The sequence below is a fragment of the Monodon monoceros genome, unplaced genomic scaffold (assembly GCF_005190385.1).
Source record: "Monodon monoceros isolate NGI ecotype Baffin Bay Population unplaced genomic scaffold, NGI_Narwhal_1 Super_Scaffold_18, whole genome shotgun sequence".
Lineage (NCBI taxonomy): Eukaryota > Metazoa > Chordata > Mammalia > Artiodactyla > Monodontidae > Monodon > Monodon monoceros.
Window position 1 is genome coordinate 21053779 of NW_021703774.1, and position 19242 is coordinate 21073020.

At 51.9% G+C, this 19242-nt stretch overlaps 1 protein-coding gene across 1 annotated transcript in view; it reads right to left on the reverse strand.

Annotated features, from left to right (window-relative positions):
- The window catches only part of CAPN8 (calpain 8), a 62809-nt gene that overhangs the window by 23990 nt on the left and 19577 nt on the right, over positions 1-19242 (reverse strand). The window contains 9 exon segments of the mRNA XM_029226885.1: positions 379-596; positions 6851-7026; positions 9959-10119; positions 11060-11134; positions 13863-13948; positions 16026-16096; positions 17132-17268; positions 17270-17299; positions 18376-18509. Coding sequence (XP_029082718.1) covers positions 379-596; positions 6851-7026; positions 9959-10119; positions 11060-11134; positions 13863-13948; positions 16026-16096; positions 17132-17268; positions 17270-17299; positions 18376-18509 — 1088 coding nt within the window.

The following is a 19242-nucleotide window of genomic DNA, read 5'->3' on the forward strand; positions in this document are numbered from 1 at the left end:
GTGTGGTATACGTCTGTGTTGTGTGTGTGTATGTCTGTGGTGTGTGTGTGTGTGTGGTGTGTGTAAGGGAAGAGGCGGTGCTCTCATCTAGATCCTCCTCTATGCAGTGCCCATCCCCGCTGCGAGGAAAATGCTCTAACCAGGCTGTTACTGGTGCCCTTTCTCTCTAGCCTTGACCTTTTTTAAGGAAAACTCCCCCATGTCCTACAGACCAACGTGTAGGGGCAGTAGCGGGACACCTAGTGAAGGACCCTTGAGATCTATGGTGTTCTACAAATTTCTTCTGGGAGCCGGGGGTAGGTCCCGCACAGTGACAGGGCCTGCACCTGTGCGGAGCCAGGTCCCTCTGTCACCCCCGCCACCCCAGAGGGAAAGAACACGCCCAGGGCCTTGGCCTTCTTCTCCGAGAACACCCTCAGGCAGAAGTCGCCGTCCTTGAAGGGCCCGAAGGTGGACGGCACCACCGCGTACTCCCCGGGGGGCAGCTGCACACGTGCCGAAACCTCGTGCAGGTTGACGTAGGTGCTGGAGCAGGCGGAAGGCTGGCGGCCCAGGAAGAAGACCCGGCCCAGGTGCTCATCCGTGTGGCTCTCCAGCTGTGCAAAGCAAGAGTCAGGGTCAATGTCTTGTGAAATCCTGGAAGATGAAGGACCCAGAGTTGGGTTTTATCGCACTAATTTAGGAACGGTTGATTTTTAACCCTGGGCTGAGAATCAGGAAGCCTTGGATTCTGTCATGAGCTCACCGTGTGCCCATCATCAAATGTGTTCAGAGCACCTCTGGGTGCCCGGCCCAGGTTGAGGCACTGACCTTGGCCAGACCCCTTGCCCTCTTCCCGCGTAAATGAAGGATTGGACAGCAGGTGTGCTCAGCTTCTCTCTGGATACTTGTCCTCATGAATCATCCCTCATTGAATCCAACAGACTCTCACTCTGCAGCTGTACCTGGGGGTGTGGCACTGAGCTCCCCAATACAGGCCTGTGGCTTAAATCCTGGTTCCCAAGCAACAGCAGCCAGGAGGGCCTGCTCACCTTGGCCTGGCTTGGAAAATTGCTCTGCAAGGTAACCAGGGTGATCAGATTTGGGGGAGGGGGCGGGGCAGGGAGGCAGACAGAGGGGGTGGCCACCCCGAGGGAGGCCTGGCCCTCCTGGGAGGGGGAAGATGCTCCCCAAGACCCATCTGTTTGTTGGAGGGAGAGGGAGGTTGTGGTCATATGCCACGGGCTAATTAGTGGCTACAGAGTGCTTTGGAAACACTGTTGCCGGTGTTATTACTGCTGTGATCAAGCCTCCCCATTGCACTGTATCTTCATGACCAGTCTTCATCAAGATGCCTGTGACAGAGCGCAGGTGCTGGTAAGCTGCGAGGGCTGTGACTTCTGTGTGACCCAGAGCTGGACTGCCCACCCCAGGGTCGACAGTGTCTATTCATGGTCACCCGACCCTCTTTGCATCACAGCGGGACCCCCCAGCCTGCCCCTGCTGACCTGGGCACTAGAGCAGCCACAGCCTTGGGATCCCCCCCCCACCAGAAGTTTTCTACTCTGGGCAGAATGCTGGGGGCATGGCCAGCAAGGCCTTGGCTGAGTGCAAGTGTTAAGGGGCTAAATGTCATTCTTGCCCTCCCTGATGACTGCGAGGGGAGGAAACAGGCAACCAGCAGGGGAAAAGGAGAAGTGTGGGGTGGTAGGTGGGAAAGGAATGGGGCAAACTGAGTTCTAGCAGGAACCCAGGGGCAGGACACATTGCAGAAGCCTCACCTGGGAGGCCAGAGTGGGAGGTGGAGAGCACGGAGGCAGGAGCTGGGGCCCCTCTGTCCTACTGGGGACTCCACACAGGCATGTGCCACCAGGGCCCTGGCCCTCGCACCTCCCCGTGGCCTGGCCCAGCCACGAGTGTGTGGGCCCAGGGTCAGCGTGAGCACCCCTGGGGTGCTTGTTGAAAGTGCAGGTCCTTGGGCCCCAAGCCAGACCTGCGGAATCAGAGACTCTGGGGCTGGGGCCCAGCAGCCTGTGCTTTCACAAGCCCCCAGGCCTTGGAACCAAAGAGCCACCGGCACTTGCAGAGCACAGGCTCCACAGCGCTGCACGGAGAGCACCGGGAGATGCTCCTGGAGGCTCCACTGTGTGTGCAGAGGACCTCGCTCTCATAGACGGGCCACTTCTGATGGGAGCCACCATCCATCAGACTTAATGCACGTTTGAATTTAAATACTTTTGAGTAGTGAAGAGGGGCATGCTCTAAATCATCCATTCGCTCTTGTCTGTTGCCTCCATAACCAATAATATGCATCTGGGAGCCATCAGGCAGGGTAGACCAGTGATCGGCAGCCTTGGAAGAAGGCATAGGCTGGAACCTGTGAACTGGGGCCTCACTGGCACATGCTACCAGGTGGCCAAGGCTGAGAACCCCGGGGGAGCAGGGATTAGCACAGCATGGCAAACGTACCCCTACATCATTCGAGTAATAGACTCCGGCTGGGGTAGCCCCAGACAGAACAAGTGGTTCCTAACCTTGGCTGTACATTGGAATCACCCCAGAGATTCTGCCATAATTGGTCTGGGCATGGAGATGTCTAAGAGCTTCCAGGTGTCCCTAGCGTGCAGCCAAGGAGAGACTCACTGGGCTGGGACGAGCTGGGGCCTGACTCTGTGCCAGCTGCATGGATGAGGCAGTCTCACAGCACCCCACCAGCCCCTGCCCACGAGGTCACCGGGATAGCTGGGTGAGGCCTGGGACCGTAGCGGGAAACCCCAGATGTAAGTACGACCCTGATGACATGCCTCTCTAACCCAGCTGTAAATCACCGAGGAGATGCAGGAAAAGCTGGGAGCCAAAAAGATAAAGTTGGTGCTTCCTTCTCTGGGCCCTTATTTCTGTCGGCTAGATAAACAGGAGCCTAAGTGAGCTACAGTCATCTTGTTTGTATCAGAGCACCAGGCACACAAGGGGCACAGGTCACCACTGTCCCCTTCCTGGCGGGTGGGACCCAAGTGTCTTTACCAGCTCTCTCAGGGTTAGCAGCTCACCGGATCCTGTGGGAGTCGGTTTGTGGGAGAACCGGCTTCCATCAGAGGAAGCACATGCCACTGGGTGCCCATCACGAAGGCAGCCCAGCTGTTCCTTACCAAGGAGGACATCTCCGTCAGTGTTCACATATCTCTTTGGGGACCTACAGGGCAGGAGACAAGAGCATGTCACCTGAGGGTGCCGTGGGCCTCCCTTTGTGCCTTTGTGTCCCTCCCCACATCTGGCCCACAGACTGTGCAGTCCTGGGCCACTGGGAGGAATTCTGTGCTAAAGTGAGAGTCATTAGCATTTCTGAAACTGGAAAGTCATTGGTGAATTTTCAAGGCCATCTGTGGACTACAGAGCCCTAGAAATCCGAAAGGAAAAAAAAGGTTCTTATTTTCACATTGTATAATCTACCAGGACCCCAAATGTTTGAGGAGGACTAACCTTGGGGGTTAAAGGAGAACTAACATCTTACAGACCTAGAGACCTGGCCTCCAGATCAAGGGCTTGGCCAGAAAGGGGTCTCACTCAACTCGAGACATAATTTAATCACCACTGGCTACAGGGATTGGTCCAGGAATAGGCACGTGACCCAAGCTGAGTCCATCACAGACTCCTCTCGGATTTTCAAATTGGAACTAAGGGAAGGGGCCCCCTTGTTTTATGTGGGTGATATTAGAGAGACTGTGCAGAAAGCCAGACCAGGAAGATGGCATTGACACCAGAGGGGAGATGTGAAGAGAAAGGGTCCTGAGAGCAGGCACGTCCCCTGTCCTAAGCATCCCTGTCCTTCCCTGGGTTTGGTGACATGAGCTGGTAAATTCCTTTTTCACTGGTCTAGGTAGAGTTAGGTCCTATTATTTGCAAATGAAAATGGTGATGCCCACAGGAGATCTCAGATGCAGAGTGGGAGTCCTCCCATGCCAGAGAAGGCTCTGAAGAGGGTTCAATCCCCCCTTGTCCTTTTCCCACCTTTGCCCCTCCCAAGCAGGCTTTTTTGACCAGAAGAGTAGCAAGGGCATTGTTTGTGGCTTAGGTCTGTGGGCAGCTGCCAACTCTGAGGGAAAAAAATTAGGGAAAATTTGGATGAGCTGGCATCCTCACTCTGGAGCCCCCGTTTATAATTGGCAGCAGAGGTAGAAAAGTCTGCAGTCACTGTCACTCCTCTAAGTTTGCATCTAAAGCTAAAATCCCGCATGTAGAGGCCCCGGCTGTCTGGGAGAGCAGAGGTCCTCGGGGGATCTGCCTCCCAACAGCCTTCACCCCCTGGGCAGGGACTCTCAACCACCCCGGCTGTCTTTGCATTCACCCCGCCCACCGCCGCAGGCGATATGCTCTGAATCCACTGCCAAGAGGCCCCAGGCAGGAACTGAGCCAGCCAGCCAGGCCTCAGGTGGCACAAGTCCCCAGCCGCAGCATCCAGACAGGAGCGCAGGCCAGCCTTGCCCACTGATGGATGGAAAGGGACAGTCACCTTTGAAATGCAAGATATCCTGAATGCAAATAACAGGTCTGCGTGGCAGGAGCCTGTTGTCACAGCAGGAAAGATTACAGGGGAGACAGCGGGGGCCGGACGATCAGGGCTTTTTAGCCTTTGGGGGTTTCTGGCTGTTCCTCAGTCACTGTCAGTTTTCCCACCTCAAACAAGACTCCAGTTTGCAGACAGTTAAAGCCAGAAGAGGCAGTTCCAGGGGTCAGAGAATGGTACCCCCTGCAATCCCTACATGGCCTCTCTCCAACACCAGGTACTTTCTACAAGCCCAGGCACAGACACTCCCTACAGGGCTGTACACCTTCCTCACCCTAACGTTAAAGTGGCTGTGTTCACAGATGTCATGCTCTAATTTATATGCCTCTGGCTGTAAGAGGAAGGTCCACGGATCACATACATGGGGTTATTTTATAAGCAGCTGTAAACTAATGTCTGAAAACTTGACATGCCATATATATTATTTACGAGAGCAAATGCCATGCCCACAAAGCTATTTACGTGTGTTAGCTCACGTACCTTTGAAAGAACGCTTTGTTGATCCGGTTATAGAAGGTAGAGCTGGTGGATGAAGAGCTGGTGGCCACAGTCCCCATACAGCCCACCCTTTGGCCACGCCCGCCTCCTGCCTGCTCTCCCAAACTGTCACTTCCTCTCCAGCTGTCAAGAAGCACATGATGTCCCCTATGGCTGGAATGTTCTCCCTTGTCCACCTTTGAAATCCAGCTCTTTTTTTTTTTTTTTTTTTCCAGTACACTGGCCTCTCACTGTTGTGGCCTCTCCCGTTGCGGAGCACAGGCTCTGGACGCGCAGGCTCAGCGGCCATGGCTCACGGGCCCAGCCGCTCCCCGGCATGTAGGATCTTCCCGGACCGGGGCACGAACCCGCGTCCCCTGCATCGGCAGGCGGACTCCCAACCACTGCGCCACCAGGGAAGCCCTCCAGCTCATTTTTTGACACCCTGATCAAATTCTTCTCCTCCACAAAGCTATCCCTCTCTGAGGAGCCCTCAGCTCACCGTGCTGGTCCCCGTCATTGCAGATCTGACCTGCCCTGTAGTTAGTGGAGTGTGTGTGTGGTTTTCCCCTCTAGATTGTGAAAACCCTGAGGTCGATAACCTTCTGCTCTTCCTCTGGATCTCAGCTTTCAGCACGGCACCTGGCACGTGGCAAATGCGCACTAAAGAAGTGTTGAATTGATATGCATAGGGTAAGTGCTTTCTTGGTTTTTTATCCCTATGAGCAAAAAATCTGTTTTGGTCCTACTTAAATTCTAGGTGGGGATGGAAGGGATACGCTGGAGTAGAATTAGAGCTTATTTATTTGAAATACTTTTCTCCAGCCATCAAGCAGCAATTATTTTCCAACTCCCATTCCTCCAACACAAAATACACACACATACACACACACACACACACACACACACACACACTAAACTCTAAAGCTCTAAGTTCCAAAATAAGAGAAAGAAAGGGGCTGGAGGTCACGTGAGCTCGACAATTGCACTTTTCCTTACTGGTTTCTTATTACAGTACTCTTTCCCATGCACTTATGTATACTGAGATGTTGGGCTTCCAGCCAGCTCTTGGTGTTTCTCATTAGAATTGTATTTTTCCCAAGAAATTCACTTTTAACAAAATTCTATAAAAACAACCACCATGAATCCCTCCGGAATTCGTTATAAAAAGTCTTTGCCTACGTAAAATAAGTGGATTCCAATTTGATCCTGGCTAGACTTGTCAAGACCCAGAGGTCTTGCTTTAACCTACTTGTTAGGCTGTGAAATCTATAGAGGGGTGGTTACAGGGCAAACTGGGGTATTGAGACACGCACTGCAGCCTGAGCCCAGAGCCAGCTGTGACCTTCAATCCAGAGACACTAGAACTGAAAATGACCTGGGGCTCCTTTCACCCCAGCCCACGCCTTGTGTGTCCCAACAAGTGTTTCAAGGTTGCCCAGGGAGAAAGAGGATTTGTCTTTGGCTCCCTTCCCCCACTCTGTGATGTCCTCATACTCCTTGTGTCACCTTCTTGGCTCCTGTCCCCTGAGAAGCCTATACCTGGAGAGAGCCTAATAAGTGTAGTTACACTGAACCCTCAATGACAGACAAAGCTTAATGAATTACACGTCTCAGTGTTAACAGTAGAGATTTAAGCCAGAGGAATGAATCTCTAATTGTGGAATTCAGGCCTCAGTAAGGCCACTGGGGGAGGCATTTTGGGGAGCAAGGAAAATGCTTGATTAGGGACATCCAAACAATAAGAAAGATTCGCTTCAATTGCTGGGCAAAATATTCTGACCAAAGACATCAGGAGTGCCATGACGGCTGACCCCAGCTCCAGAGTACCTTGTAGACAGCATAGCCGAGGCTGAGCATGCCCTGTCCCATCCTCTTCTGTCGCCTGCGATTCTTCTGCAGCAGCCCCAGCAGCACCGTGCAGCCGGGTTCACCAATGCTCTCCTCCTGGTGGTCGCCCACCTCGTCCAAACAGATTTTGAACTGGGGATTGGTCCAGTAAGTGGCTAGAAGTCACCCAGGAGATGGTGGTTCCCCCCAGGGGGTGTGAGGAGATCTGGGAAGAATAGAATGAAATAGAGGAAGGAATTTTGATCATCCCAAGGGAAGCGTAACTCTGGCCAAACTGTGCCGGGTAAGCAGGCCTTGGCAAGTTTGCTTTACAAGGTGGTCAGCATTTCCTCCTATCTCCCTACCCCACCCACATACCAGCACACACACCCCCACAGCATGTGGAAACTTTACACTTGTCCATTTGATCAACCAGGGCGCAGATATACTTGACGGGATATTCAAGGTCCCGTGGTCCCAGGGCTACACTGGGTCCCCCTGGGAAGGAAACTCCAAGTCTTCTGGGGAAATGATTAACATCTCCTTGTTCTCAGACTGTGAAGAACTGACCTGTGAAGATGAACCCATCTCCTGGAGGAAGGAGGTCTCTGGGGGGAAAAGCAGGTCCCTGAAACAGATGAGGACAATTCTAGCAAAATCTAGCTACCAAGGAGGCCTCTCCTGACAGACTATAAGAAGATGACCAACCACTCTTGCCCCCTGGGAAGCCTGTCTGATGGGCCCCCGCTTCAGATCACAGCCCAAAACAGCCATGATTGCTGATCCTCTGTCCATTGATCCAGGGGCCCCACTAGATGGCTCAGCGTGGCAGCCAGCGATGAGGGACACTCCCTCAAGAGTACGTCATTTAATAATGCCCAAGGAATAATAATTGGCAATTAAGAAGCATGCCTGCCGTACCACCTATGGATATTTTAAAACACTGCTTCATTTCAAATATGACCTTAAAAAAAAAAATCTCTCCAAATAGCGACTGTACAAGCCAAGGCACAGAGAGGGCAAATGGGTCATCCAGGGACACACAGCAAATCTATGACTGACTCAAGTGACAGAGTATGATTGAGGAAGATAGGCTTGGCAGCCATCTCCATGCCAGGGCCTCAGTGATTTCAATAACGATGTGCCCTGGGGGAAGAAAGGGGTGGGGGATGGAGAGAGTGCTTAGATCTTCTAGGTAAGGGTCCAACCTGATACAATAACAGGGCATTCACAGGTGACCAAGAGACACTGGTTATTATATTTTCTTAACAATAAAATTACTTATTCAATTCCACCCTCCCAGAACTTCCACTTCCAGATTTTTTTTTTAATCTAAGGCACAAGTGTGTAGAATTTTTTTTTTTTTTTGCGGTACGCGGACCTCTCACTGTTGTGACCTCTCCCGTCGTGCAGCACAGGCTCCGGACGCACAGGCTCAGGGGCCATGGCTCACGGGCCCAGCCGCTTCACGGCATGTCGGATCTTCCCGGGCTGGGGCACGAACCCGCGTCCCCTGCATTGGCAGGCGGACTCTCAACCACTGCGCCACCAGGGATGCCCCTACAAGTGTGTAGATTTTAAAACAAATATCTGTCGATTCCAGAGGAGCCAGAGACAATTCTGTAATCTTCTAAACTTACATCATCACCAAAGGGCAGGAACAGTCCATCTGTCCCAACAGCTAGCTGGCGGCACAGATGGGGTAGCGATTTCGTGCAGACAGATACCTTAGGCACCCCTACAATTCCGAGCTCCCAAAATGATCCATGCAAATTTCCTACACATTTTCTAAGAGCTTGCTAATGGTGAGCATATTTTAATTTCTCCCAAATGCAACATCACTGCAATCCCTACACTTTTTGTTTACTCCTTAACAGAGCTGGAAGAAGAAGACAGGTCATAAAGATAACACATCCCATTTGTATAACACTACACCATTTACAAAGCACTTCCAAAGGTGGGTATTATCCCTCCACTTTGACGATTGGGAAATTGAAGCTCAGACCAGGGAGACGACCCTCCCAGGGTCCCGGAGCTGTTGCACCGGGCATCTGAGCGACAGTGGCAGGAAAGGACCACCCTCCTTCCATCTCTGCCGTCAGAAATGGGAGCTCGGGTTGGATGGGGATAATGAACAAGAGACCCGGTCAAGACCCAGGACTGCACCCACACGGGATTTTATTCTAATGCTGCTTCCACGCCCTGAGCACAGGTCTGCGATGAGCTCTGTCATGAGAACAAGGCCCAATGCTTACGAGTCGAAGTCGGTTAACAATGTCAACGTCAGACCAGGAGAGACATGGGGCCTGGGGAGGTGAGGAGTGGAGAGGGTGCGTTTTGCTTTCTTTCATTTCTCCTTAGAGATGTGGGGTTGTTTTTCGGAGTTTCTTCCTCTGGTGCTGCCTCAGCTGATTCAACCTAGGAGGAGCCTATATGTGTAGATACTAGTGGTCTCCCGCAAACAGGGAAGGCTTCCCACCTTTAATAAGATGAGGGCCCGGGTTAGTGCAGAGGCAGCAGTTTGCGCCAGACTATCCCCACCAGGGAGGGAGTTCTGATGACGACCAGGGGAGTGGACAGTGGCCATTCGCACACCCTGTGTGTGACTCAGGTGCAAACAAAGCAGAATGGCCGCTCGGATGGATGCGGTCTGCTGATACAGTGATGCCGAACCCGTGTCCCTCTAGCGCACCATTAGCCTCTGTCCCAGGGCGCAGTGGGCCAGTTGCCAGCCAGCCGGGCCACATGGGGATGGAGGAAGCCCCAGAGAAAAACAAGAGGCCTTGGTGCAGGGTGACAAGTGCATGGTTAGTACAAAGAAGAACGGCCTTGTGGGGCAGGGGGCAGGTGGAAGAAGCAGAGATAGTCTGAACACACAGACGCTGAAGAATGATGTTACCTGAGATCAGGTCCCGGGTGAATGGCTGCAGAGCCACCATCCACCACTGCTGACCTGGCCTCCAAGCCCCAGAAAGAAGCTGGGCCACGAAGAGGTGCCAGGAGCCAGAGAACAGAGTGCAAAGGCACTGTCCCAAGATTAACATATAAGGATGCCCAGCCCTGGGAGGACAAGCCAGAAGAAGGTGAGCACGGCAGCTCCCGCCTCACCTGGGTAGTGCTGGCAGCCGCCGGCAGTGGAGCCCCGTATCCAGTACCCATTGAATAGAATCAGGTTCCACTTGTGCACCTCCTCGCTGCTCAGGGAGTCCAGGGACAGGTTGCAGATCTCTAGCCGAGAGAACAGCCTCAAGAAATCCGAAAAAGACATCCTGGGGGCAGAGGGACAGATGGGCTCTCAGTCGAGAGAGCTGGTCTGGAAAAGTGATGGAAGGCGTGCCCCCTGGGCACAGGACGGACCAAAGGCTGTGGGCTAGCTCGAGTCTTTTCTGCAGCCCACTGTACAAATATGCAGGGGTCATTGACCCCATTCCTCACTATTGTTAGCATCTCCATTTTTCTTAGAGAACCCCTCTCATATCTAACCAACCCCGCAAAGAGACGAAACCATCAACTGGAGAGACCCTGGCAGGTAAATTGAACCAAACCACCATCTCCAAGTTCCCTCCTGTTTACATCTAACTGGTGTTCAAGTTGGAGCCTAGAGATGGCCCCTAAACCACGTCATATTCTTAGCGGTGTCCCTATTATCTTCCTTAGCCCATGAGTGAAGGAAGTTCTCTCTTTTTTTTTTTTTTTTGCGGTACACAGGCCTCTCACTGTTGCGGCCGCTCCCGTTGCGGAGCACAGGCTCCGGACGCGCAGGCTCAGCGGCCATGGCTCACGGGCCCAGCCGCTCCGCGGCATGTGGGATCTTCCCGGACCGGGGCACGAACCCGTGTCCCCTGCATCGGCAGGCGGACTCTCAACCACTGTGCCACCAGGGAAGCCCAAGTTATCTTATTTTGATGCTATGCTAAATCTTGGACTTAAAGAGATAGGAACAGTGCTCCTATTTCAGTGGAAAGATATGGAAACGGAGGAAGACAAGCTGATAGCTAATCCGTGTTGAGGCCCAGATATCTTGGTTTCAATGCTTTAGACGTACTAGTACGGAGGTAGAACTACTCTGGGGTAAAAGGGGGAGGAGAAACAAGCCCTCCTGGCTGGGAACCATGTGGAATTCCTGGAACTCCTAGAGAGAGCTGCCCACCTGTGAACCAGGAATGGACCCACAACTAAGGGGACAGCACTCCCGCAGGTGACTCTCACCAGAACTCTCCATCCTCAGCTTTCTTGTCCAGCTCTTCTTTCTGCCTGGGATCTATGTAATTCCACTCTGGTGCACTGGGAAAGAAAGAATAGCATTTAAAGGTTTTTTTAAAGGAAGCAGAGGTGATCATTCCTGAAGGGTTTGCTGCAGTGCAAGCTGTTTACTGCAGCTCAACTTCCCCCTGAGAAATGGGGAATACCGAAATGATAGCCAGGGGTGGGAGGGGGGTGTAGCCTGGGGAAGGGACGGGGTTCCACGGGCCCTAACAGGGTGACCCCAGGCATGCAGCAGGAACACTGTGCCATGGCTTTGCTCTAAGTTCACTCTCCAGGCAAGTTTTACATTCATGTCTGATTCAGCCCCCCAGGCCCTGATCACAGGCCTGGGCAAGTCCAAGGCAGGAGCTGCGAGAATGGCCGCCACAGGCCACTCCACCGCTTCTCAGTTGGTGAGACGTCCTTCTGGCTTATCTAACAGTCTGAAGTGAAGATACTGTGAGAGGGTCTGAGCATCTCTGGGCACATGAACATGGTCCCCTTCCTGAGCCTGCAAAATGACAATCAGGCCCAGTTTTGTGACAATTTCCATGAAGTAATGTCACCCTGTGAGGCCTCCTGCTGGTGGCCTTTCCATAGCAATACCCACATAATTTGTTGAAATGCCATTTCCAGCTCCCTGACCTTTAAGGAGTTAGGTTTTCCTGAAATATGTATGCAACGCCAAATAACTGAGCAGTATCCAGATCCATCTTTAAAAAATCCCTTCCCTGATTGCTTTCAGCAAAACGTGAAGACCTCCCCGTCGCTGCATAAAAGCTGGGGTATACCCAAGCCCAGCCTCTTCCTCCAGGGGGGCTCTCAGGACCCCTAGGCATCAGGGATGGGAGCACCCAGGGCCTATTTAGTTCATGGAAATAGTCATTGGATCAGACCAAACCTCAGGGGCTTCCCTGGGCTTCCCTGGTGGCGCAGTGGTTGAGAATCCACCTGTCAATGCAGCGGACACAGGGTCGGTCCCTGGTCCGGGAAGATCCCACATGCTGCAGAGCAACTAAGCCCATGCGCCACAACTACTGAGCCTGTGCTCTAGAGCCTACGAGCCACAACTACTGAGCCCACATGCCGCAACTACTGAAGCCCACGCGCCTAGAGCCCGTGCTCCACAACGAGAGAAGCCACCACAGTGAGAAGCCCACACAGCTCCACAACGAGAGAAGCCACCGCAATGAGAAGCCCGCGCACTGCAATGAAGAGTAGCCCCCACTCGCCACAACTAGAGAAAGCCCGCGTGCAGCACCGAAGACCCAACACAGCTGAAAATAAATAAATAAAATAAATAAATGTATTTTTTAAAAAAAAGAGCCAAACCTCAGAATATGCTTGTTAGAAACAAAGATTAGGGGACTAGCTGGAGAATAAGAGATCTGACCTAAATCTCCCAGTTAGTTTTTTGAAACTTAAAAAAAAAAAGTTCTAATTTAAAGACATTGAGCGGAGACTAGGGATGTTACCTCAGAGATGCAGCACCCTCCTCCCCCCCGGCAGCCACATATCAATACCCCTGGCTGCGTCTCCAGATGTAGCCTGCGGGGCTTGCCTGCCATCACCCCACACCCTTGGACCTGTCCCAGCCTGTTAGGGACTGAGCATCTTTGGGGAAAGGAGATAAAGTCACATGAGCCCCGTAAGCAGCTTGGGAAACTGGGGTTTCCGTTTCATTCAGCCGTGACATCCTTTTGGGGCAGTTGGCAGAACTAAGGCTTTGGGTTTTGCTCCATCATAGACGGGAGAATGAAAAACCTTTAATATAAGAGGTGATCCGTGGCCCTGGGGATGTGTTTCTTCATGACACAAACCTCAAGGGAAGTACCAGTTACGAGCACTAATGATGTGTGATTAGTTCATAAATGTAATAAAGTTCCCTTCCAAAGCCCTGATGGCATCATGCAGTGTGGACAGCACGTATGAGGTACATACGAGGCTTAAGGATGTGCTAGGGGGTGAGTTGTTATTATAACCATTCCCACTTCTGGTGGCTCTTCATCAGTGACACTGGCCAATTCTCCATCCTTCCCCAGCGCCAACCTGCCTCCCCCGTGCCAGCGGCGCTAACTAGGATGGAAACTGGGCCATGCTCTCTCCATCCTCCGGTACCACAGTGGCATCGATTCCAGGGCACAGCTGTCCCAGGACACCACAGGAGGCCTCTGTGTCCAGGCACCACCTCTGACTGGCTGCCACTCTCCACCGTGAGAGGTCTGGGCCCCTCCGTTCATTAATGGCTTTGTCGGGAGAGATGAATACCCGCCCGTAATGAGCTCTGGGGGAGCGGGCGCCACTCCCACTCATCCTTACTGCCTCTGGAGGCCAGTGGCTCCTAGGATCCAGTTCCTATTTCTAGGCACGTTTCTTCTTGATGCTGAGGGGTTTGGCCTTTGTCCGAGTGACCAGGCTTTGTGGAGTGGAAAGAATCCGATGGAGAGTGATGGGTCTCACCTTTGGAAGACCGCGGTGGTAGGTAGAAAACAAGCCAACCCTCCGGCGCTCAGCAAAATTCCACTGAGCTGCCAAACTTGCAAATGCCAAAGCAGAGCAAGGAATCGAAGACTACAGCTGAGTGGTTTTTGTTTGGCTTTTCCCCACCTGGAACCACCTAACACTCTTTTCTGAACAGGCTGTGTGCTTTGTGGACAGAAAGCACTGCCGAGCGTACTCCACTGTGGGTCTCACGATCACTGCGTGTTTTGCATGATGCCTTCCTGCAGAGGGAGGTGAGCACGGCTGGAGGGAGGAAAGAACCTACTCATCGCTCCGGGCCCCCATCCATTTCACTTCGCCCCACGGGTTCCGGAGTCTCATCAGTTTCTCTGGATGGCCCCGGAAATCCACCTGCAAGGGCCGCAGACAAAGGAACTGAATCACCGCGCATACCCCTGCTGCCCTGCGTTCATGTCCTCGCCTGAGCGGACCTGCATTCAATTCCTCAAATGCCCCTAAACAACCACTTATATTTGCTTTTAACACATGTTTTCAAGCCTTAGCTAACTACTCTATTTTCCACAATCTGGTTGAATATAGTAAGTCCAGCATAAAAACAAGTGTCTATCTGCTTTAACTTGGATTAAAATTTGATAGTTGACTGACTCAGTTCTTAATATATGAGACCTATTGACAATCAATGCCCTCCAACAAATACTAAGAACAGAGCAGTTAGCATTTTTGGAGCAGGTAGTATGAGCTAGGCATGGAGCTGGGCAGCTCAGATGCATTATCACCTCATTTAAACCTCACCACAATCTTATAAACTGGGTGCTGTTATTATCTTCATTTTCATCTCTCTCAAAACTCTGAGACCCAGAGAGAGTAGATATATGTATATGTATAACTGATTCACTTTGGTGTACACCTGAAACTAACACAACATTGTAAATCAACTATACTCCAATAAAAATTTAAAAAAACAAACAAGCAAACAAAAAAACCTCTGAGACTCAGCCAGAGGGGTTGAGTTATCCAAGATTACCTAGTTAGTAAGTAGTAGATGGAGGACAGGCACCCAGGCAGTCTGTCTCAAAGCCCATAGTGGGAAATCCATACATCCACCTTCCCCTATTGTCTACGGAACACTCACCAGGAGCCCCCACGTGTGCCTTTGCATACACGTGCAAACATGATGGACCGTTCTGTCTTCAGTGTCTGACCCGTCATGCCCTTGCCCAGTGTTTACATATATGTGCTCAATTCATATTTGGGAATTGACATCATTAAAGAGCGTATTTGTGAAACACAAACACACGTAATGAACATTCATGCCTTTTTAATAAATAACAAAAACTGAGACAACCACTGTGTTTCCTTTCTTGCTTTGGCCATCAGAAAACCCAAAACAAAATTAATTTCTCAACTGGAGCACTGTCTTTAGCCTAGATTGTCTGGTGTATTTTACCTTTGTTGTATGGTTTTATTGTGTCCATGCTTTTCATTGTAAACCAATGCACATCCTTTTTGGAGGTAAGCAGACTATGGTAAATAGAAATAATGAAAAGTTCAGCCCATCCTTTCTCCTTGGGTTGAAACGTAAGGAATACTTGCTTTCCTTCCCACCATCACACCCCACCTTGAAAGTTGGGGCAGGTTTTACTGCCTTTTTCTCTTTGGAGGTCCTATGGGTTTCCACTACTTTACCTGTACAAACATACTTTTTTTTTTTCCATATGACATACAGTAAGATATACTTTTTTAATGCTTTTTTTTTTCAATTTATTTATTTTATTTATTTATTTTTGGCTGCATTGGGTCTTCGAAGCTGTGCGCGGGCTTTCTCTAGTGGCAGAGAGCAGGGGCTACTCTTCATTGTTGTGCGTGGGCTTCTCATTGCAGTGGCTTCCCTTTTTGTGGAGCACGGCCTCTAGAGCTCAGCCTCAGTAGTCGTGGCACATGGGCTCAGTAGTTGTGGCTCATGGGCTCTAGAGCGCAGGCTCAGTAGTTGTAGCGCATGCGCTTAGTTGCTCCTCAGCATGTGGGATCTTCCCGGACTAGGGCTCGAACCCGTGTCCCCTGCATTGGCAGGCGGATTCTTAACCACTGCGCCACCAGGGAAGCCCAAACACCCTTCTTAGAATGAGTGTAGATCTAACTGACAATGTCTACAACTTTCCTCCAAAACTTCGTCCCTCTTCCTGGCCACATCTCAGAGGATAGCCTGCCTTTAGTTAGAACCCATAGAGCTGAAGCTCAGAGAGGTTACGTTATTCATCTCTGAGTGGGTAAGAGGTAGGACGGCCCTTGTAATAAGCAAGAGCTGAGTGTGGGTCGGGGCCAGGGGCTCTGTGCCACCAGAGATGCTGCTCCTCAGCAGGGCAGGGAAGGGCTAGGTGGTGATTCCCTCTCTTTCTCTCAAGGATGTCAGGGATTTATGGTAGTATCATTACACATTGCCCTTCCATCTCCCCACGCCCAATTTTACCTCTTCGACTCCAGTGACAGAGGATGCGTGACTCTTAACCAGCTTCAGGCTGGTGATGGCTTCTGCTGCAGCTGCACTGGAGACGTGAGTTGAGAGTAAAGTCCACTCAGAGTGGCTGCCCCTGACCTTGTCGGGGCCAGTCCTACAATGCTTTCCAAGGACATGCTACACAGCCATAGGGCCCCAGTGCAAGGCTGGCAGGGGTGGGGGCAGGGACAGAAATTAACCTCAGGTAAATAGAGCTCTCTCCATCCAAACCCTCTTTGATCAGGCCTGCCTGCCAGTCCTGGAGTATGACTTACCAGCCTTTGAAATGACACAGGAAGCGGGAAGCCGTTTATTCTCCAAGAAGGACCCCACACTACCTGCAGAAGACTAATTATCCATGACTGTTGGCCCTGTTTCACCAGTGGCGGTGGGTGCCCCCAGGGTCCCTCCTCAACAGCCCCTCCCTCTCCCCAGACCCCACGTCACTTCTTCACCAAAAATACACATATCCTGCTGGGGTTTTTATAGAGAAGAGAAAGGGGGACTGCTCTTGCTTTGCCATTCACGTGTGTGAGGTCACCAGGTAAGGGTCGAGAGAAGGAGAAAGAGCAGGTGGAGGGGCAGGTGACAGCAGACCACGTGGCTGATGGCCTCCAGGCTCTGGTCTACACACTACCTTGGAACCGCATACAGCCAGCCCCCAGACAGGGCACCACCCCTGGTTCAGAACCTCTCCCATTTTCTTCAGTGTTCTCAAAGCCCATCATGTATTGTCAATCACCATATTTGTTTTCCAAAATCCCAAGATTACTTAGCAAGAGGGGGTAGCAAAGGTAGGGCCCAGGATCCAGAGATCAAGGCTGCATTCTTAGGGCAACTCCTGCAGTACTAATGGGGCTTAACACTTAGAACTCCTATGGTTTCTGAGTTTATGAGACCAACTCCAGTTCCTACCCATTAATTAGGTCTTCCCACCGGCTCCCACGTGCTAGGAACAAATATGTCACAGGACTTGCCCTGTAAGTCCTAGACTCTGCTCTGGCCCAAAGCCTTCCCAGCCTCTAGCCCCTGTCCGGTTCCTTCCCTACCACACATGGGGAGGGGCAGCAAAGAGAAACCTTCCCGGCTCACATCAATGGAGCAGGCCAGCAAAGACCCTGCTCGGAGGGCCTTCCGGATGATCTAAAACAGACTGACTGGTGGATTCTTCAGCTCATAAAGCTCAGAGATGCCACCTGTGAAATCCTCAAAACCCTCCAGCGAGAGCCTCATAAGAACTGTTGAGCCTGTTGGAAAAAAAAAAAGAATACGTGCATCATTCAGAGCCATTAGCAACCCCAGCGAGGGGACCACATGGGATGGGGTAGGTAGGACATGGTGTGGTCTGGAAGGGACAGGAGGGCCTTTGCCAATTTTGTCTGTGGGCCAGAGAGGGGCTTAGGCCCAGTTTCACGTGGCCAGCTCAGCACTTTTCCAGGAGCAAATCTCAGATCACCTCTCACCAAACCATGTGCTCTTTTAAAAACCAAAATACAATCCTTCCAGAGCTGACCTTGGCTTCTTGGGTTTCTGGGGGTTGGGGGCATGGGTAGGGATGATGGGAACCCTCCCTCAAAGCTGAGAGGCATCCCTTGGGGTTTGCTTTGGGAATAGGGCTGGGAAGGAACAGGGGTTGCACAAAAGGGTACCAGTCAATGAAACTAATTCAAAGAACCCCAAAGAAGACTTTGAACATTGAACGCCAGTGAGAAGGAGTATGACTTCCAAGCAAAGGGTAGAGATTTTGATGAGTTTGGGATCTAAGTACATTTGCTTTATTCTTCTTCTTTGTCATTCTTTTGAAAATTCACATTGGGGCTTCCCTGGTGGCGCAGTGGTTGAGAGTCCGCCTGCCGATGCAGGGGACACGGGTTCGTGCCCCGGTCCGGGAAGATCCCACATGCTGCGGAGCGGCTGGGCCCGTGAGCCATGGCCGCTGAGCCTGCGCGTCCGGAGCCTGTGCTCTGCAACGGGAGAGGCCACAACAGTGAGAGGCCCGCGTACCGCAAAAAATAATAATAAATAAATAAATAAATAAAATAAAAATTCACGTTGACCTAAGAACTGACCTGGGGGTTTGAAAGAGGACAAAGCTGAGACACCAAGAAGCTAAGTGATGGTCCCAATTCACTCATTCATGTGGGACAGAGCTGAGCTTTTAACTCGTAGCCCAAATTTCTGTTTCTCTTAGTTACGGAGGGGTACTTTAAATGGGGTGCAGGGGCTGGGAACGATGGGCATGGCACCCAGAGTTTGGGGAGGGGTTAGGTAAAATCCTCCAAGGAGACTGCAGAGCCTCCCAGCTCCTCCCTGACCCACTTACTTGGCGTAGGCCTTCTCCAGCAGCGTGCTCCAGAGCTCACTGCCTTCCTCGGCGCACAGGAAGAGCAGCTCCCCGTCCTTGGTGGGCAGCCTGTCGTCCACCACCACCTCCACCCACCCTCCATACTGCCAGAACTGTGGGAGGGAAACACAGCACCCGTTCACAGGGATGAGCTGAGAGGCAGAGTCAGCGTTCTCAGTGGGCCTCAGAAGGAGCGTCTGTGCTGATCAAGGTTCCAGCCTTGGACCTTTAATGAACTCCTTAAGAGCAGGATCTGTGTCTTACTTATCCGTGCCCATAGGAGACGCCAGCAAAAGCAGGAAACATCGAGTCCAGTGGCTGAGTTTGTGGATAAGAAAACTTGCATCACGCAGTGGCAACAGTGATGCCGCGTGATGCCACTCGGGCTCACATCTCCTGACCCTCACTCCAAGGTGCCTTCCTCGGGCTTCCCTGGTGGCGCAGTGGTTGAGAGTCCGCCTGCCGATGCAGGGGACGCGGGTTCGTGCCCCGGTCTGTGAAGATCCCACATGCCGCGGAGCGGCTGGGCCCGTGAGCCATGGCCGCTGAGCCTGCACGTCCGGAGCCTGTGGGGAGAGGCCACAACAGTGTGAGGCCCGCGTACCGCAAAAACAAAAACAAAAACAAGGTGCCTTCCTCAAGGCCACATGGCCTGGGGGAGACAGGAGGGGATGGATGTGTGGATGCTTGGATGGACATGTTAAAGCAAAGTTTCTCAAACTCAAGCACGCATCAGGATCCCCTGGAGAGATTATTAAAACCTAGGCTACTGGGCCCCAAACCCAGATTTCTGATTCTCAGCATGGGTCCCAAGACTATGGAAAGTAGTGTCAAGGGCCGTGAGCA